Source organism: Elgaria multicarinata, chromosome 7 (genome assembly GCF_023053635.1).
Source record: "Elgaria multicarinata webbii isolate HBS135686 ecotype San Diego chromosome 7, rElgMul1.1.pri, whole genome shotgun sequence".
NCBI classification, from domain to species: domain Eukaryota; kingdom Metazoa; phylum Chordata; class Lepidosauria; order Squamata; family Anguidae; genus Elgaria; species Elgaria multicarinata.
The window spans coordinates 14,077,425-14,099,566 of NC_086177.1; the positions used below are offsets into that span (position 1 = coordinate 14,077,425).

Below are 22,142 nucleotides of genomic sequence, written 5' to 3' on the forward strand. Positions count from 1 at the left end.
CCATTTCAGCATATAGCTGAAGTTGAAAGATCCACAGCATGTAGACCATGTTGAATGATCTGCATGTTACACTGAAAAATACTAAGAAAAATCAAGGCATCCTGGAATTCTTAAACACTGTAGATAATCTAGGAAAAGATTTCCCCAACCCACTGAAACACAGGTTCATCTTAATAATTTTATTGCTACTGCAAGTTTGAATGTTTGAATCATTCAAAAATCAACAAGAAAGATGATTTAGAACTCATTCATTCATGCCTTGAGTAATATTGAGGCAGCAGCAGTAGCAAACTGGGGCAACGGGCTGCTGTGAAAGGCATTATTAGGAAGGAAGAGAACACAAGCAGCTCACTTTCAAAGAATCAACTTCAACTATAAAATTGCAATTGTAAAATTCTGCCCCCAAATCTATCAACAGTGGAATGTTGAATCTATAACCTTAGTTTAGGAAGTGCCTGAAGTGATTTATTCTAAAGACATGAGGTTCTACAGCAGATAGAAAACATGGAAGATGTGTAGGATGTATTTCTACTGATCTCTTTGAGACAGAAGTCTGGGGAAGTCATTCCACGGTTGACTAGGATGTAAGCAGCTTCATGTTCGGTAACCATAGGCAGGGAAACGAAGACTAGGGAAACGAAGGCAGAAAGACAGGAGACAGACAGACAGACAGGACTGGAAGAGAATTCAGACCAGATAACGAACTCTGGGAACCGGGAGCTTATCAGAAGAGACAAGGCAGCAAAGGGCCAAGAGAATAAGAACAGAACAAGGAGGCTCAGGAATGTGCAACACGGGAAGAGACAAGCTGCTAACCCACTGTTAACCAGCCTTTTACTGCTTCCTTCCACAAGGGCTGCTGCAAGGCTGGGGCCAATAAGGCCAGGCTGTGTGTAATTTATGTCAGCAAGGAAAGACTACTGATATTTGAGAAGGTATCGTCACAGCATGAGCTCTGTATAGGATACAGCACCATAGGAGAAGTATCCTGCCCTGAAGTGTGTTATCTCCATAGAGCCTTTATTTCCTTTTTAATGTCTTTGTTTCTTTTGGTGGAGATGATGCCAAGTGATCCACATTTGTAGTTGCAGCTTGTTTAAAGTGTTGGTTGGAATATTTTAATGAAAGTACCGTATTTCTTCGATTCTAAGATGCACTTTCCCCCCCATATAAACATCTCTAAAAACGGGGTGCATCTTAGACTCGCGGGTGCATTTATTATGTCTTAGAATCAAAGCTTTTTTTCTGTTGGTGGTACTGAAATTAGTGTGCGTCTTACAATCGATGGCGTCTTAGAATCAAAGAAATACGGTAAGTATGTAGCAATAGTTGGCTTACGACGTATCACTATTCTATAGGAGTTCTGCTTTCCTCCCAAAACTCTGCACATTTACAATAAGGTCAGGGCTACTGTCAATTTTTCTGTTTATCGTGTGCACAGTGTAGAACAGAGAATGTAGCTAGTAAATTTTACATCAAGGATTTTGACCACCCAACTGAGAAATGCCATATAACACTATGATTCCCTCTAAAAGTCACAGTAACCTTAAATTGAAAAGCTGATGCAACATTGCCTAATGTTTGCCAGCTGTTTTCCCTTTTCTTGTATCCTTCCTTTTAGATGGATCCACACATACTTAATCACACCACACATAAGAAACCTACAAATATAAATCCGGTTTCATTCACTTAAGGTTAGCACTGCAAAAATGAGGTCATCCTTACTCACCTTATTTTACATTCTAATTATTGCTGTAACGTATTTGCTCGTCATGGCTTGAAGCATGACTCTTTCCCAAACCCTGTTCTTTCTTTCTTTTTTATGCTCCACTGATAGTACTACCAACTCCTAATTGGTTCTTTATTGACTCTCTATTAGGCAATGAAGTTATTTATAAAACAAATTAACAGCTAGATCCTTCATCTTTGGATGAGCTCAACAATTCTGGATGCACAGAGGACACAAAATTAATTACCAAAATACTGAGAAAGAAAACAAGATATCTTAGGGTTAGAATTGTGAATATAAAAAGGTGGAAGCAGACTTAAACTAGTCTTCTGGTAATGCAAATTGTCCCTTTTGATCTGAGAAAAATCAAAATCCTTCTCTGTACTTGATTAGCATTGCAAAAAAATCATCTTGTAAGTATGAATAATGCCACAATAATGTCTAAAGTTAGTTTTCTACATGTCTGTTTGAAAGCTATTCTGGTTCTGAGCATGCTGAGTGTAGACTCCTTCATATATTAGTTGGTATTACTGATTCAGTTGTTGTTCACAGTTTTCCAAATATAGAGCTACTTTGCACAGCTGAAATGACACTCCACAACTAAGACTTGTATACTAACATATTTGATGTATGATCATGCACTGTTACATTACAGTTGAATCAATGGTACTGATTGAAATGCAGCCACTTACATTGCTACTTTACATGAAGTGACAGAATGAATTAATGAATGAGCACGTGTGTATACATATGAAGTGGAAAAGGAACGTATGTTCCACATCTGATTAAATCTCACCTTCCTTTCCCCTCACCCAAAAAAATATTAAGCCAACCAGTTGTAAATGCTGTATTAATCACATTAGAAAGTCTTCTTGCCTTTTTGCAGTTATACACATCTTTAGCAAATGAACAAAGTAAAGCAGTCAGATTTGTTTTCTGGGAACCATCATACAATATATTTAGTTCAAAAGACAAATAAAAGTGTAATAAAAAAGGGAAAAAATCAAGATGCTTAATTTTGTTGGATTGTTTTGCTGCTTGTACAATTTTCCAGTTGTGAATTCACATATTGTGTTTTTAAGAGACCAGCAAATTATAGAATTTGTGACTTAAGACAATTCACCTACCTCGGTTAAGAGGGAAAAAGAGAATCTGCAGGTTATTTCCACCTACCTGTGCTAGTGCGATATGTGCCTGTATGTGCTGGTTGAAGAGGGTCCCCCTGACTCTGGCTGAGACTCCTCATAGGGGGCTTCTGATATACTCTGTCTTCGTAAATAGGATCTATGTGGTGCTCTGGAGACTGCAGTGCCCTTAACTCAGAGCCCAAGTGGCTATGCTGGCTGGTGTAAGAAGCCCGGGATCCAGCTGCAAAATAGATCAATACAGGAACGTTAGAAAAAGGACCAGAAAAATCTGCAAGGAAACGAGATCCTAGAGGCATCTATGAGAATAAAAGGATTTTACATCTTCACATTTTATGAATTTATATGCCACTTTTGCTGCAAGAAAAACAAGTCACTTAACAAAAACTAAATGAGTAAAACAATCAATGAAGAAATTGTTAGCATATAAATTAAAAAACATGGCAAGGCAGCAGTGGCTCAATTTAGTCCTGCACAATCAGATTGTCTCAAAGGCAAAGCGCATGTTTCAGAGATGCCAGTAAAAACCAAAAACCAAAACAAAACCCAACAACCCTGTTCTTTCAAATATATTTGCTTCATCCCAATGAAGCCTGCTAACAGAAGAGGGAGTGAACGTTCAAATGAGTTACAATTTGTGCCCACAACTTACATCTAAACCAGAAATCAAGTTACTACTACCAATTATTCAGTATTATCCTCAGAGCTGACCTTGTGCATCCTCCCTTCAAGCACGACAGGATTGTGATCTGTCAGCTGTATTGTCATGGGCTGTGTAGACACCAGATTGCTAGGATTTCCTAAAACTTAAATCCCCCAGGGGTGAATATATTAAACCTCTCTTTTGGAGATAATATACATAAACATAAAATACTGTGTTGGGTCCAATTCCATTTTCGGAAGGACTGCGATTCAGCAGAGGCTCCTACTGGAGGAAGGTGGGCAGAGGCTATTTTCACCAATTCCCCTGTTTCCCCTACAGCTCCTCACACCACCTCCTACATTGCTCCAGAGGGTTCCCCAATTTTCTGGAGAATCCTTTCAAGGAGCTCAGGAAAGTACAAGGGGGAGAGGAGATCAGTAAAAAATACCCCTCTTTCCTTGAGCAGGAGCACTCCATGAGTGGAGTTCCACACATTGGCGTGCAGACAGGGGGTTCAGGGGGTTCAGCTGAACCCCCTAATCCGCTGCCGCCGCCATTTTTGCCCCGTCCCTGCCGAGCAACTTCAGGGAGAGAGGACAAGCAAGGAGCCACCGCTCTAGCCCAAGCTCCTCTATGGCCTGCGCACTCCGAGTCCCCCCCCCCCCATATATGGTCAGCTGCCGCCTGCTGCTGCTAGGGTAACGAAACCCAGAAAAACCCAGTTCGACCGATTTGGAGGAAGGAGGGAGGGAGAGAGGAGAAGAAAAAGGCACCAGCAGCACCAGTACCCATTGATGGCAATGGAGAGTGGAGGAGAGCTGGCAGCAGCAATGAAGAAACAGAGGAGGACCAGATGAGCACCACGGGTGAAGGAGGTGAGGGGGAGAAGGCCGGCCAGTGGTGGGGCTTACAATCAGGGGCCTTGCTTGTCCCTGCCTGGGCCAGTCCCTATTTTCCAGCCTTGGCGCGTCCTAGGCAATTTGGCTGCCCAGGCACGCACACTCCTTTTCCAGCCAGGGCGCGTACTGAATGCAGCTTCCCTGGGGGTTGCTCCCTGCCCGGGCCTCGCGCCAGCCTCGATGCACACAGCACACGGCTTCCCTGGTGGTTGCTCCCTGCCCGGGCCTCGAACCAGGGGCCTCGCCTAACTCCAGCCTCACTGCATGCTGCACACGGCTTCCCCGGAGGTTGCTCCCTGCCCTGGCCTCAAGCACCTCATGTTTTCCTAGCCATGGTGTGTGCTACACACGGCGTGCCGGGAATTGCTTCGTGCGGAGGCTCAAGTGCCCCTCCTCTCTCCAGCTTCGCTGCACGCGGCTTGACGGGGTTGTTCCCTGCCCAGACCTCGCGCCCCATCTTTCTCCAGCTGCTGCAATGCCCTCCTGCCCTGGCCTCAAGTGCAAATCCTTTTTCTAGTTGCAATGTGCATGCGTGCACGTGGCTTTATTTGGCTGCCCTGGGCTTTTTCAGAACCTGCCAGGCATCCCCTTTCTCCCATCCTCCCTTCCACCTATGTAGGGAGTGGCTGGGTGATCACTTACATACATAAAAAATTCCATTGGGTTCAGCTGTTTTCGCTAAAGTTCTTACAGCCCAATGAACATTTTAGTTGTTTTTTTCTACACTGTTCCTAGCTCTACAATATTTATTTTTCAAGCCATTCTTTTGGTAAACATGGTATGTGTGTATCTTGTGTCACTTTAAAACAGAGCTGCAGCACAATCCTATGTATGTCTACTCAGAAGTAAGCCCCACTGAGATCAATCAAACTTACTCTGAGGTAAATGTGCACCGGATGCAGCCTGAAAATGAAGAGCGGATGAAGAAAGGACAGGAGAAAAAGAATTGTAGAAATAGGTGGGTGGGATATTTAACGACAATAAGTACATCCCACACTGGGATATTTAACCATATTTAAAGACAATAAGTACAGCAAAATTAGTGCCCCTCTACTTCAGTCCCAATCAAATAATTACAACAGTGAACCAGCCAGGTCTTCCATAGGAAAACTCTGTACCAGGTGATAGTTATTTTTAAATTTTAATTAAAAATATATTATCCTTTCCTATAACAAAATGGTACTTACTCCTAAGTAAGTGTGTCCCACTGAAGAAGGAAATCCTATTTGATTCCTGATAGTGTGACATAAGTTAAAGGCACAATTTTATGCATGTTTAGAGAGAAAAAAGTCCTTCAATTCCTAGAATCCCCTAGCCGGCATGGCTGGCTGGGGTATGCTGAGAATTGTAGGCCTTCTTTTCTTTCTAAATATGCACAGGCTTGCACCTTAAATGAGTTTAAAATGTGAAACTCCTCACATGTGTTGAATCATATATATACTATTGCTCTAGTATCAGGAATGTAGCAGCTGTCAGTGTGGAAGATATATCTGCCATTTGAACTGAAGCAATGCATTTTAAGACATAAAGGGGTCTATAAGACTATTACATATGGTTTCTAAAATTGCTTAACACCATTGTAAGCTACTACCTGATTATGCAGAGAGAGATGCCCAGGCAATTACTATACTTTGCCATTATAGGCAGTGTGGCTCCTGGCAAGGGGAGGAGTGGGTAGACTGACTGTTGACATGTTCAGTGGAGTGCCATAGGCCTTCTTTACTTGTTGCTTCTTCCAAGCTGCCCAGGCCCCTTATCTGGGTCAAGGGGGCAGAAGTGGCACTGCAGCAAAAAGGGATATGAGCACCAATGTTTGGACTGGGGCAAAATAATACAGTATGTGGGTATGTGGTGTGGTTTGGCTTGAATTGCTTGTGTCTGGATTTCCTTTCTGGACTGGACTTGCTGGTTACATGACCCACAAGGCCAGGTTGTGGCATAGTCCTCTTCTTCTTTTGTGTTCAAAAGCCGTAAAGTATCCTGTGAGATCTGGAAGACTCACAACTTTATTATGGCATAATAAGCTGTTGCCCACTGGCCTCAAGTGCCAAAATGACTTTACTGGCTTTGCACTGTGAGTTTGGGGGTGGGGTGGGGGATCATGTCATTTGCTATTCCGCTTTGGACAGCAAAATGTCTTGGGCCAGCCCTGGCAAGAGCTGGCTATAATTTAGATACTGAACAACATGCATTGGGTTTCCTAGGTGTACAGGGCCCAGGTGTCTCAGGCAGGATCTACACTACTGTTTTCATAGAATCATAGAATAATAGAGTTGGAAGATGTCTATAAGGCCATCAAGTCCAACCCCCTGCTCAATGCAGGAATCCACCTTAAAGCATCTCTGACAGGTGGTTGTCCAGCTGCTTCTTGAATGCCTCTAGTGTGGGAGAGCCCACAACCTTCCTAGGTAACTGGTTCTATTGTCATACTGCTCTAACAGTCAGGAGGTTTTTCCTGATGTCCAGCTAGAATCTGACTTCCTGTAACTTGAGCCCATTATTCCGTGTCCTGCACTCTGGGATGATCGAGAAGAGATCCTGGCCCTCCTGTGTGTGTCAATCTTTCAAGTATTTGAGGAGTGTTATCATGTCTCCCCTCAGGCTTCTCCTCAAGGCTAAACATTACCTCTGTTTCTTCTCCCCTCCGGGACACTCATACCTGTCCTGTCTGCACCCTCTCTCCCTCTTCTACCCCACATATAGGGGCATTTCTCTCTCTTCTTTCCCCAGGGCTCCCCCTACGCCAATCCTCTTCTTCTGCCCTTATTTTATTTAGAGTATTTTTATTTAGAGTATTTTTATCCCGCACCTCAGCCTAAAGGCTCCCGGAGCGGCTTACAATTGATCAGTAAAGAAGACTGATGTGCCCTTGTGACGGTTTCCCATCCTCTCTTTTCTCCTTCATCTCCTGTCTTCTGCTAATAGCCCCTTCGCGGCCTTCCAGAGATGTCCCTAGTTCCAGATCTCCTACACTCCCCCAAGTTCTCCAAATCTTGCCAGCCAGCCCTCTCTTATGCTAGGCTCGCAGCCACCCCTCATCCTCACTATATTCACCCCAGAAGTCTCTCTCCTGGACCTCATTCCAAATTCTTTGCTCAGCAGCACACAGGGCAATCTTTTAAAACCATTATTAGGGCATTTGATGTATGGTGTATTCTCTGTATGGTGCTGGAACTTAAGATGACACTCATTGTTGTTAATGTGACAGAATCTGTTTTAAATGTGAATCTGTTTTAGTAAGTTTGGATTAGGTCATTATCTGATTAAATTTAAAGATGGTGAAAATTGACTGTATCTTTATATATGCCTGGTTATCACTACAGCAAAAAAATACTATTCATAGTCTCCATTTTAAAATGTGTATTTTTAAAGTACAGATTACTTGTTAATTAAAAAAATACAATTTACTTCAGTTTTCGTTTATTTTGTTTGTTTGATGAATGAAAAAAAGTCCTTTATTACTGTATATTTAATCAATGTTTACCTTAAAAAAAAAATCCCTGGCTGAACCCTCTAATGAAATGTGCCGCGCACGCCTATGGTTCCACATATAGGAAGTCTAGATGCAAGCTATTGAATAATGATGAAGAAGATCCAAATAGGAGGCTCATACAAAACCTGTAGTGAATTTCTTCTGAAGAGGGGAAAATGCCAAAACCACATTTTTGTTAAAGTTGACTATGTACTGGCAGAAATGAAATCAGTGACTGTAGGCACAACTAATTATTCATACAATTGACTGTTAGCACAGTCTAGCAGAAATCTGTTTCCAGCAATCTTTTGCTCCACTCAAAAAAATCCAAAGGCTTCTTTGCAGCTTGGTGTTGGTAGTTCTTGCCCCCTTAAAAGTTCTCAACAGGGTCCCCCTCCAGTCCCATCTTCAGCCCCTGTCCCCTCTCTCCACCTGTAATATGTGTCCTGCTGCCGAGTGCATTCCTAGCTGGCATCTCTCACCAACATTGTCCTTCAAAGACTGATGGGGGGTGGAAAGCCCATAGAGCTCCAGCTTGATGGAAAGAGAAAACCTTGGACCCAATTTTGGAGAGAGGGAGACTCCCTCTCTCCAAAATCCAGTCCTAGCCTTTCTCTAATTATGTATGGTATACTTGCTAGGTGTGTGGATTGTAAAAGGACTCAAGGCTGTATTCAGTTACATATGCACATCTTATATGTCCATAAATTTTGTGTCACCTAACTGTGTGAATTTTATACCCTTCAAAAAAAGATGTAATGTTTCAAAAACGTTGTCTCAAAGTTGTATGCAGCTGCTTTTTTACCACCACCACCACCACCTCCTTCTGCAATGCCCTGCTCAACTCCTAGTATTACTTTCTAATATATGCTGCTGCTGTAGTACCTGTTCACCTAAGCAGACAGACAAACTATCACAAAAATTCAGTGACAACAGGGGTGGGTAACATTTCTGGGTTGGGGGGCCATATTGTCCTATGTGGAACAAATGGGTGAGGCTCATGGGTGGATCTACAACACACACAGCCATGGGGGGGGGGGGAGAAAGGCTTTATTCTGATCACAACCCTGGAGATCTTAATGATATAGGGAGGGATACAAATGTTTTAAATAAATAAATGAAGACCATCCACCCCACCAGTCCTACTGAAATCAAACTGTGCTGTCAGATATGGATGTCATAAACAGAAAGAAGTTGCTTGCAGATGTAACAGCTAAAGGAACTGGTTTTAAAACTGATCTCAAACTGTTTTTGTAAGAATACTGTGTTTTATGCTTTTTATATTTTTAAATTTTGTATATGTGTTTTAATGTTTACTGTTTTAAACTTTTGTAAACCGCCCAGAGAGCTTCGGCTATGGGGTGGTATATAAATGCAATAATAAAAAAATAAATAATCTTTTGTGAGGGGAAAAAATCAGCAACATCCCTGAAAGAAACCTTGCCAACTACTATGGATTATCCCCCTAAAATGCAACACCACAGAGGAATGTAGGATTTGCTAAAGGTGTACATTCAGTTCAGGCAAAGCAACAGTGAGGTCTAGCACCTCTGGTGACACGAGCAGCACACCAGGTAACATGGAAACGTTTTTATGAAGGTAAATACCTTAAAGAACACTGGTTTAAGTTGACTCATAAATGTAAACAAACTGCAAAGCATCTAACACAGATTTATAAAGAACATGTCTCAAGTTGCTTGAAAATATATGTTTATTTTAATAATGCCCAACATTTTTCAGCCTTGATATTTTTAAGGCCCCTTTTCAGAGGCTTAGCTTTAAATTTGCCTTCTAAGAACCCCAATGATATATCTCTTCAACTCAATAACTGGCAGTTATTGAAATTAATCTCTCTCTGTAGAGTTAAGGTGATTCATGTAAGTGATTATATCCCCAACTCTCCTGTCCATATGATAAACATACCTGATACTGTAACAAATTAGAAAGAAATAATTCTAATTCAGAGGTTGATTTCCCTTTCCCTCACACACAAACACCTGTTGAACACTTTGATCTTCAAAAACTTTTAATATTTTTAAGAAACATTTTACAAACGTATTTTGGGCAAGTTTTGTATCCAGCTTTTCTGGTAAGTAAATATAAAAGTTATTTTCCACCTATCAAGATGAAAATTGTTATTCCCTGTAGTTATGTTGATGCTACACATTTAAATTAGAGCAAGGCAAACACAGGTGATAAATTTCTCTCTACACAGGGCTACCATAGGACTGGAATCTCATACTGCAGGCCAAAGGCTAAGCATAAAGTATTTTGCATAAAGACAGACAAAAAGGACTAAAGCTGTCAGGTACTTATATTAACAGAGCCATCAATTAAGGTGATGATACTACTTAACCTCTACCACACAGAACTACTTCACAGCTATAGTTTCTTGATGTCATTATTCAAGCAAATGATAGAATAATGTTCACAATATGTTGACACCCTGGGGAGCTAAAACATGAAAAAGCACTGTACTAAAATCCAAACGTACAAAAAGAAATTTGTATCGTAAACATTCTTTATGTGGCAGATGGTTAGATTAAGCTCTAAGATGTGACAGGCCATATGGCAAAAACTGGTAAACACCTTGAATGTTGTCACCTCTTACCCTCAAACCATCCCAAGTCCTGCATTAATCAAATGTTAATCATATGGTCTGTAGTGTTGTGATAAAAATATTGCATTTCAAATGCAAACAGAAAATGAATCTTTTATATACACACTCTCAAAAAAATCTCTCTACCAGTAAATTCAGGAAATATGTTTCTGATTTTGAAAATGAGGCACTGTTACACAACTTATTTATTTATTTGATATGTACCCCACCGTACTACCAAGAAAAATGACACTCAAGGTGGCTTACATGGTGAATTCTCCACCAGCTTTGTGTTTTCACTACAAGCAGCAATGCTGAAAGCCCAGCACCTAATACAGGACAGGCCTGCCTTCTCCTCTCTTCTCCTGGAGATAAGGATAAAAGAAGAGCCATACTGGATCAGATCAAGAGTCCATCTAGTCCAGCACTCTGTTCCCACAGTGGCCAACCAGCGGTTGATCAGGGACCCACAAGCAGGACACAGAGCAACAACATCCTCCCATCCATGTTCCCCAGCAACTGATGTATTCAGTCTGATGTATTCCACTGATGTATTCAAAGCTTGAGCAGCTCTGCCCTACTTTCCAAAGAGTAAAGGGATTCCCTTCCATTATAGCTTCTAGCCAGCACAAAGATGTGTCAGGATTTGGAGCTCCATTGGCATTCCTTAGGGTGAAGGGGCCAGAAAGCCTCTGGACTCCTTCACTTTTCAGTTAAAAACAACAGCAAACCCTGTGTATGGACATACCTCCAAAGGGGGTTGTTGCTTTGGTGCAAAGGATGGGGCCAGCTACTAATGTTGAAGTGAAAATATAAAAACTTGCCTCAGACATCTCCTGGCGTCTTAGCACTGAGATCTTATGCTCTGCTCCCTGATGTATGGAAAAGTCAGGTACTACACATAACTGCAGATTGTGAGGGGCTAATGGACTGAGCTGCCATTGCAGCTCCTTTTCCAGCATTCTGTAAACTATCCTATTCGCTTTAAAGCCCTTGCAAGATTTCAGATAAAACCTGCAAAGAGGACCATAAAGACGGTAGAGTAAGGAATTACATATACAAATGGTAACCTGCAAAATAAATAAATAAATAAATAAATATGTGGAGACTGGCTCTCCAAAGCAATAAAAAAGGTAGGGAATGCAGCTGCCCATGTTAAAGCTGCCAGAGCTTGCCCAGCACCTTTGGAGGTGAGGGATGAACCATTCCTATAAAGTTCACAAGCCACTCAGCAAAGGTAGTACCAACCGGCTTCCTAAAAGATTCTGCTTTCTGTGCTCCTACAATGCATTGTAATCAGGCAAGTAGGATTCAGATCAGGAGAGTTGTCAGGCAGTTTGAAGGGTTTGATTAGTCCTAGAGGTCTGCTGATTCATGAAAACATCACCCACTTTTTAAAGGTGCTACACATGGTTGCCAATAAATCAAGGGGGGGGGGGTTTCTGATCAAAGGCTTGATCATGGATTGCTAAAGTGCCATAGCCCTGACCCAATTATTGAGATACTTATATTTGGGATTATCCTCTTCTTCCCTGCCCATCCCTTCACAATAATTTGAGCCTTAGCTGGAGAACAATAATCTGTTTGCACCGGATCATCTGCAATTGCTGTGGTGAGACAATGCCTATGTAGTGCTTAGATTTACGTGACACATACTGTTTTAAAAACTTAAGCTGAAATCCCATATATCCATACAATTCCTCTGGAACAAGTCCCATGAAAATCAATAGGAATTACTTCAAACAAACATGAAGTGGTATCAGGCTGCAAAGCTACAAGCCTATGCACAATGATAGCTGTTTAAATCCCACAGGTGTCCATGGGATTTAAGCAGCCTAATGGTGCACAGGATTGGAGCCTTCATTAATTCTGTTGGCATTTTCCTTTCAGTTTTTCGAACTGTAAAATTATTGTGTGAGCTATTTTATCTTTGAAAGTAACTACTTCTGTCTCCTTAATGGAGTGGCACTGATTTTCCCAGATTCTGCTCACATCATTATGTTACAGAGCTAAATTCTGCTGTTTTGGGAAGAGGTGGTTTGCATCTGGAAAGAGACTGGAAAAGGACAGCTCCATTAGGACCATCCAGGCCCTGCATGTCCCAAATGAAACTGCATATGCGAATTCTTGTAAACGAGTTTCTTCTTAGACATTGTGTCCTTCCTTTTATTTGGCTGTGTTAACACTTCCAGAATTGAACATCTAGCTTCAAGGCAACAGTCTCAGAAGTACCCACCAAGAAATATTTCATGTTGATTTTTAGTCTTCCTGTTTAAGCCCACTCTCCCGGTTAACAATTTTTGCATCCAAAAAGAGACACAGGGCAAAGTTTGACAAGTCTACATGACTGCTTTTGTCATCTCAGTGAGGCCTTTGTTTAAGACAATCATCAAGACCCTTTATTTGTCTCTCGCCTGAATCATTGATGACCAGAGGTATTAACGCAAATAATCTCCTTCCTTCCACATCCCCTCACATCAGGAAAGAGAAACAAAGGCCAATTTTCTTCTTTCTTCTCTCAGCTGACCAGTTCTGTTGTAGGTTTATGCAAGGGTTGTTTAACTATTCTGCTGTTTTCAATAATCCTGGCCTAGATTCCAAGACACAACCCACAGGTGGGGGTTGCATATTTATTTATTTATTTATTTATTTATTTATTTTAAGCATTTGTATTCCACCCTATATCATTAAGATCTCAGGGTGGCGTACAGATAAAAGCATACAGTATAAAAAAATAAATATGCAGTTAAAAACAAATTAAACCATGAACCAAGTTAAAACAATATATAATTTCAAAGCAGTTAAAACAGTTAAAACAATGTGCCATCTTAGTGGATTTAACCATCAAAGGCTTTGTTTAAAAAGCCATGTTTTTACTTGGCGTCGAAATAAAATCAGTGCGGGCCAGCCTCCGTCATGACGATGGCGGGCATGCAGCCACAGTTTAAGAGTAAATTAACCATCGATGGGCTGTCCCCCTAAAGGGCTGTTGTGTCATGTGGACCAGGGCTCAGACTAGCACACTGAAACCCAGCTGCCAAATCTGATGGGCCATTTTGAGGTGAGAACTTACATTTCGCTTTGCTTTTAATTGTGGAAACTCCTAATTCCCCCCTTCTCCTTGGTTCACAACTCAATTAGCTTCTTCCTTCTCTCTGATTTCCTAATATTCCACCCCAACACCAGCTCCAATCCCCATGACTTTGGAGCTTCCTGTTGCTCTTTTAAGCCTCTCCATCTACTTTCTTCCAAAATCTCTGGACTTGCTCTGTTCACTGCTCCCCACCCCCATCCCATGCTTCACAATTCCAAAATAAACCTGTCTCTTCCCATTCAAATAATCTGAGCTGGAACTTCTTTCCTCCCACCCACCCCGTACTGATATTCATAATTAGCCGCACACATAGTTTGCTAGAACTGCACCAAAGTTCAGCTAGCATTTGCCACTCACTTCAATTTATGCTGTTGTAATTCACTGCTTTTTAAAGTGTCGTACACACACACACTTTTCTATGTATCCCATCAGATGTATGATGGGATGTATGATTCTAATTCCTGATAGCTAATTTTAATTCATTTTAATTATTCTTTAATAAAACAAATTGCTTTCAAGGACTTTGTGATCATTGGTTTTCTATGTGCCCAGTGTTCAATGCCAAAAGTTCCCTCAAGTGTGTGCTTGGTTTGCACATATGCAATATGCAAATGCATCCATGTAAATTAGAGCATACATTGTAACAAGTATGCAGTCCTGCAATTTTTTTTAATTCTTCCACATAAAAGTCTTCTACCTGACATGCCAGTTTTCTCTGTACAAGACCTTGTTTTGTAGGGAGGAAAATTCAGTCACATCACCCACCCCACCTGCAGTCTAAAGAGGTACAGTCTAGACACACTTCTATTCAGTGAGGACAGGGCCATAAGACATCTCCTTAGCTACCATGAATTATAAAAGTGGTAAACAAGAAGAACAAGTGAGACCCAAGAGAATAGATTGCAGTGTAGTGTGTTTTTCCTAAAAAAAAGAAAAAAAGAAAAAAGAGGAGGCTAAGGAGAAACATAATAGAGGTGTACAAAATTATGTGAGGTGTGCAGAATATGGATTGCGAGCATTTTTCTCCTTGTCTCAAAATACTAGAACTCAGGCTCTTCCCATGAAGCTGATTGGTGGGAGATTCAGGACAGATAAAATGAAATACTTCACACAGTATTTCATAGAAGAATGATGGAATTTGGAACCACAAGATGTAGTGATGGCCACCAATTTGGATGGCTTTAAAAGGGGGTTAGATAAATTCCTGTAGGAGAAGGCTATCAATGGCTACTAGTCCTGATAGCTATGTGCTACCTCCAGTAGCAGCGGCAATAAGCCTTTGTATACCAGTTGCTGAGGAACATGGGTGGGAGAGTGCTGTTGCATTCATGTCATGCTTAGTCAACAGCTGCTTTGCTACTGTGTGAGCAAAATGCTGGACTAGATGGACCCTTGGTATGATCCAGCATGGCTCCGCTTATGTTCTAGGCTTCCAGCCGTGATGTCTTCCAGGATACATCTCCCCACTGGTTTTTCATCCTCACCTCCCCCTTCAGTAAGCATTCCATGCCTGCTGAGCATGCTCTGTCATCATTTCGGTGTTGGGCGGACACTCCCCTCATTAGGCTTCTTTCTTTTTACTTCTGCAAAATTTGGGGGTCCTCAAGTCTACTGACACTGCCGGTCTTGTGTGTGGATGGTGCTGTTTTAGCTACATAAGGACCGGCATTCAGTTAACTAATTTAGTTCACTATTAGTATATACAATGGGAGTAACTCATTTGCAAAGATATGGATAGTGTAGTATTGTTACAGAGAAATAAATGCAAGAGAAGATACAGATGTAATGCATCTTCATTTAAACAATTGGGAAACACTGTCCTAAAGTTTTTATTATAAAAGTATCCCCAAAGCCACACAAGAACTATTAATCTGGTAACTACAGAATATCTGTTTTAGATTGAGTGGCACAGGTAGCTCTTTATTACTTCTCCTAAATTGGTTTCCCCCAGAAATCGCATTTCTGCTGCTTGATGCTTAAAGAAAAAAGAGCACTGTTTTTCCAACCTCAGCTTCAAACATTTCCTTCTGTGCTTTCAGGGCTCCTCAGAATTCCAAACACTTTTAATGTCTTTTAAGTTTTTGTTATGGAACAAATTAAAGAAAACCTTTCAAAGGACAGCCAATGCATTTCTGTTTTCTGCTACTGCTTTTCTTGTTCAGCAACTGTCCTCATTGTGCTCACCTGCTTATGAAATTTCATCACCAAAGAATTAATAAAGGGATGGGTCGGGGTGGCAAAGAAACGCAACTAGGGCTCAAAACATGATAAGAGGCAGAGATACATAGCTACAGAAAGATAATTCCTTCTTTTTCTTCCAAACCACATTTGGGCAAAATAAACCCCTAGTCACTTCCAGCCGACAAACGTACCCAGTGATTGACAAAAAGATAGTAAAAGATGAGATCAAAATAAACAATTTATTATAGGCAGCAAGCCCATTTTCTTCAACCATCTTTTAAATTGAAAAATGGATTTAAAAAATAAAAATAAAAATAAAAAAGCTTTTAAAAGAAGCTTTGAAAAATAACTGGACACAAGACACCAATTTCTTTAAATGTAAATTACCATGTCTAACTTTCTCTTCATTAGATACTAACTCAAAGCTGAGTGCTATAGTGATAGCATGATGTTACTAAGCAACGATGCCAGGCAACGAAGCACACACTGTCTAGGGTGGTTAACCACTGCTCCGTGACTATTCCCAAATTCAAAACAAAATCATTTGGAACAGAAGTATCTTTCAAAGCAATGAATTCTATCTCAGTAATTTTTTTAAAGACCAGGAAAAGAAAGGACTTGTTCATAAGAAAACATGGCAATAACAGAAGGGCCTCGGTGAAAAAAGAGAGAGAGAGAAAGAAAGAGAGAGTGAAAGAAGATAATGAAGAAGATGGACTGAACAACCTTTTAGTAATATCTTTCACATGGTTTTTGGGGTTGTGGGAGCAATCTCAAGAAAGAAATGGCCTATGTTTTTTCCATAGACAGATAATGCAGCCTACAAGAAAAAGAGAGACCTTTATTTTACTTATTTATTAGATTTCTATATCACCCAATAGCCGAAGCTCTCTGGTCCGCTCAAACAATTAAACATATTAAATACAACACGATATAAAACAATATAAAAGTTTGAAACTACAGTGTAACATAAAAATGAAAACCAAAATAAAATCTAGCAGCAGTGAAATTTAAAATACAGAAACTGAAAGACTAAAATGCCTGGGAAAATAAGGCGCCCTTCATGTGATGCTGTAAAGAATACAACATAGGTGTCAGGTGAGAGTCTATGGAAAGCTCATTCCACAACAGAAAAGACCATTCCTCTTAGCAGCCACCCACCTCACTTCCTTTGCAAATTATGGTTGAACTGAACACACATAAGATGGGAAATTATTTTTTCAACCATAATGCCAGCTCCCTTTCAATCCACAACTTGCTTTGGGCAAAGGGACCAGTACATGTATGGCAAGTGATAAAGGGCAGAAGCCCATTGAGATGCACATGTGCTTCTTAAACCACAGAGTTCTGTTACCTATCAGTCAAAAGACCTGTGAAATATTATGTATACCAAGTCAAGGGTTGCCCCCTGGTTTCATGTTGATTACGCATCTCTAAGTGTCTGCTTCTGTAGCCTTCTCTCTACCTGAAGATCAAGCTGCCTATAGTCCTGTAGCAACGAAGGGGTTGTCAGCCTGAGTAAAAGCCAACAGAGAGGAAATTGTGATATAGAGAGAAAACCATTGTCCAGCAGTTCAAGGATTAACAGTTTGCCCCCACCACATTGGGTAGCACCACCACTCCAGGGGTTAGCAGTCCCCATAGCCTACACCTGATGTCCCTCTCCCTGTTTTTCCCAGCTTTCCCAATCTTGTGCCATTAGCAGAAGTTGCTAGCAGCGTATGGTATTGCAGGGGCAGTACTCATTGTAGTAGCTAAGAGGCTTCAACAATGTATGTTGTTGAAAATGTATCCCCAATTAAGTACAAGCCACTACAAATGTATCCTCAGCCACTGGTAGCCTATTACCGACAACAGTGAGCTGATACCATTTGTAGCTAGCGATGGGAGCTGTCCAAAATTAAGTCCTGCATTACTACAGGCAAGTAGAAATGGAGTGGAGGGGGAGCGGCCTTTTGCCCCTGCTGTGCCCCTGCAGCCCAATGGGGGTGGGGGGCAAACTGTTAACTCTTTGTTGTGATCGCTGGCTTTCCTCTCACATGACAACTTCCTCTCTGCCAACCAGCACTCAAGCTGTTATTGTCATGGGCTGGGCCCCCATGGTCCCTTTAAGAGAACATCTTCGCTTCATCCCAGGGAGAGGGAAAGGGGTTTCTTTGTGTCTGAAAAGGGAGTAGCAAGTAAAATGCCAAGGCCACGCTGTGTGAGAAGTGCTTGGCATCTGATAGTGCCTCCCTGGGCTGGTACCGGGGGAGAAGTAACAAGTTGCAGCTGTGCAATGTCTGGGAGCATTCCCCCCTCCCTTCGGGTGAGGTGTGGGTTGCTATGGGGTTTCTATTGGTCAGGGAGGGTCTGGTGACAAGGGGGTCCCAGAAAGAGATAAAAAACTTGGGCACCCAAGGGTCCGGTCTCTTTCCTATGGGTGTTAGGAGTCCGGTGAGTGCATGGTGAGTAAGGGCATCCAGGCCGGGCCGGCTGGATGGTGGAAGCCCCACTTGGCTGCTGAGGGAAAGAGTTAGTTCGAGTGGCGTGAAGCCGAGTCGAAGTGAGCAACAAGAGGTTGAGTCGCAGTGTTAAGTGTTTGTTTTATTTTAGATTAGATTTGGGTTCAATTGGGCAAGGGACCTTGCCGGAGTTACGGCTGGTGGGTGGTTAGTGGGGAGTGAGTGCGAATCCAATTGGTCTGAGTGTGTAAAAGAGGGAGGGGGAGGTATTAGTCCCTGCTGTCCGAAGTGTGTCATTCCTTTGTCCGTGTTTTCCCCCAAAATCTCTTACGTGTTTACCTTAATGTTTGGACCCTTAAGGAAGTGTGCTTGTGTGAAGAATAAAAGTGTTTTGGTCCCTATCTCCTGTGTGGTGTCGTTCTTTGAGAACCTAGACTCCTAAAGGGTTAAAACCATCAGTGAAGGGGCGTGTGTCTGGGCTGGTCGAGCCAGACCCCCTTCTCTAGCCAAGGAATCGCTGAGTCAAGCCGAGCGGTTCCATCACAGTTATCACTTTCACTGCTGAGAGTACCACAGGGTAGGGTATGTGTGTGTTTGTGTAATAACTGTGAAGTAGGATATGGGGTGGAGGCTATGGGTGGCAACAAGCTGAACAAAAATGTTCTATATAAGAGACCAGATATTTTCAGACTTATAAAGGAATTTTTGACAAAGTTAAACAGATTTCTTCAGAGTTATAAATGATTCATATAAGGTTAACAATTTTCTTCAGTGTTTTTTCAATTATCTCTTACTCAGCTGTTCCAGCTTGTTAACAATAACTGTGTTTATGCAATAATAACTGTATTTTTGTATTCTCACTGTCCAGTGATACTGGGTGTATAATAATAAAATTTAAGAACTGACATATGTTATGTAGAACTGCGTACCCCAGCTTTGAAACCTATTTATATATACATTATAGTTGTGTGCCTTATGCACTCCCTATTCAATTTTATGAAACAGAGTACTCCTTCCTACACATTTTGGCACCAATGCGGAAAACTTCAGTGACCTGTGCAGATGATATTTATTTAATTTCTTAATTGCCTTTTTCTTGAGCTGATTTGAAACAAAATAATTAAAACATGCAAAATATAAAGTAAAGTATTTCCAATACAAAATAAAAAGGTCAACATATTCTTTCAAATGCCTGGGAATAAAGGAAAGCAAAAAAGATCACAATGTTGCCGCCAAGCGGCCAAAGTGCAGTGTTCCACAGTTAAGGAGGCGACCACTGAAAAAGCCCACTTGCTTGTTGCCATCCTCTGAAAATCCCTTGGAGGAGGCACTCCGCGGAAGGCCTCAGATATTGATCGCAGTATATATGTATGTTCATACCGGGAACGGCGCTCCAGTGATCCCAAACCATATAAAAGCTTCATACATCAACTGGCACTTAGAATTGAGCTCAAAAAAATAATACTGCCCTCTCCTGCTCTCTTCGCGCATTCTCCAGTACAGTTTTCCCTTCCTGGCCTTATATAGTAAGACTGGGAAGTGAAGGCAGGAAAGGGCGAGCGCATGAAACCATAGCCTGCTCCCAATTTCATAACCATGATTAAGAGCAGAAATGTAAGGGGGGAGCCCGATAAAAACTTGGAAAAAATTGTGACCAACACATTTACCCCCCTCCCAGGACTATTTCCCCCCCAAAAAACTGAACAGATTTGGATTATGAAATATTTTCACTGAGAATTTAAGACAAAGTACTGATATATTGTTGACCAGCCTTTACTGCCCCAAATGATTTCTAAAAACTGGAAGCAGAAACCACAGCGGCCCTTATGCTCTCATTGATTATTGTCTACCCTGCCAATTCCATTTCCAGAGAGCTTTGGCTATTGGGCGGTATAAAAATGTAATAAATAAATAAATAAATTTCACAAGCGGTGGGTCCCACCAATTCCATTGCACAAGTAGGACACACTGTTTACACAAGGAGATTTAGCGCTTTCTACGGGTAGCCCTAAAATAAGTGGAAATGCTCTTTTCTGGAAGGAGGCGGTCAGTGGAGCTGCCTTATAAGAGCTCTACCAACCTGCCTCCTTCCAAAACCAGAGATTTCTGCTTGTTTCGGATTGCCCCAGAAGTGCTAAATCAGTAAGTCATGCAAGTGGTGGGGGACTGTTGTGCAACAGAATTGGTGGGGTGAAAGCACCCTGTTCAATTCTGCCCTAGGTAATAAGATGACGTTTATGGAAAAACTACAGATGTAAAATATCTGGAAATAATGAAGCCATGAGGAAAATGCTTTTTTAACCTTAAGCCTAATTATTTATTCAATTGATTTTTAAAATGCTTGGTCTAATATATTTTTTCCTGTTAGACTTTTAGGGGTGCTCCAAGTTATGCTCAGTTTCACAACAAGAGATGTAAAATTTCCTGAAATTCTGAGGCCATGGGAGAAAAAACAAAATTTGGGGAAAATAGAAAAATAAGCAATACTTATTTGTAAAGCACTCTTTACAGATCTAAACTCACTTTGTTGCTTTGGAACACCCTTTTCCAACCTGATGCCCTCCAGATATTTTGGTCTTCAGTTCCTATCAACCTTAGGGAGAATGGCCAATGATAAGGAATGCTGGCCATTGTAATCCAAAACATCTGTAGTACTTTAGGGATGTAAAGCAGCCTTTATGTACCTAAAGTTATATTAAGTACTAGCTGTCCCCGGCCACGCGTTGCTGTGGCTCAGTCTGGTTAAATGGAAAAGAAAGAAAAGAGAAAGCACACGTTTCTAATATGTTTAATTTCACAATGCTTGTGGGTATACAATATTTTTTGTTGTTCCATTGTCTGTGCAGATATAGAGATTGTCTGGTTTGCCGACTCTAGAACATGCAACATATAATTGTCCATGTGAGAACCAATCCGTGTCTAGATGTAAACGGCACAATTCTAAAGATTGGCCCTGAGCTTTGTTGATGGTGATTGCAAACGCCAATCTGTGCAGCTGGACACACATATTTGTAGTTAATTTTAACGTCTTTACTGTCGCCACAAAGTAGAGTATTTCAGGCAAGCATTTATTTCGTCCGCTGGTGTCGAGCGAGGAATTACAGGTAACGTTTGCCTGAAATCTCCTGCAAGCAATATTAATGCGTTCCCAAATGGTCTGATGTTTCCACGCAAATCTTGCAATGATTGATCAAGAGCGTCGAGTGATTTTTTGTGTGCCATTGTGCATTCATCCCAAACCATAAGTTTGCATTTCTGCAATACTTTTCCCATGCCGGATGCTTTGGAAATGTTGCACATGGGAGTTTCAATGAATTGCATGTTTAATGGCAATTTCAAAGCGGAATGAGCAGTTCTTCCACCTTGTAGCAATGTCGCAGCTATTCCGGACGACGCAAGAGCTAAGGCTATGTCATTTTGGGATCGAATTGCTGCCAGAAGCAATGTAATTAAGAATGTTTTACCAGTTTCTCCTGGCGCATCTAAGAAGACCATTTCTCCAACCCCGTTATTGACGGTTTCCATTATTTGATTGTAAATGCCATTTTGCTCAAGCGTTAGCTTAGGAATATTTGATTGCACATACGACAAAAGATCACCCGCGTTGTAATTTTGTTCACGACGCAATTCTACATCGAACGAAGCAGGAGCAGACTGATTCGGTGATGGCATTCCCAATTGATTGAGAACTTTGTTCGCGATTTCTAAGCACAAATCTTCAATCATTATCAATGCTTCGTTGTAGATTTCTGCTGTGAAATCCATGTTAATATTTGAATTTTCCTTGCGTATTCGATGGAAAATATCTTCAGCCATGTGTGATTTATAGTTCTCCCATAACTCTGTTGGAGATGGAGAGCAGGCGGTCAATATGATTGCAAACAATGCACGAATTTGATTTGGATGTGACGTGTTGTAAGCGTCATGAATGCATAC

General features: G+C 41.4%; 1 protein-coding gene across 3 annotated transcripts in view; it reads right to left on the reverse strand.

The window, feature by feature from the left end:
• CTNND2 (catenin delta 2) overlaps nucleotides 1-22,142 on the reverse strand; it is a 636,702-nt gene that overhangs the window by 252,377 nt on the left and 362,183 nt on the right. For all 3 annotated transcript variants that reach the window (XM_063130230.1, XM_063130228.1, XM_063130231.1), the window contains one exon: nucleotides 2,903-3,097. In XM_063130230.1, the coding sequence (XP_062986300.1) occupies nucleotides 2,903-3,097 (195 nt within the window). The remainder of the gene's footprint in view (nucleotides 1-2,902; nucleotides 3,098-22,142) is intronic.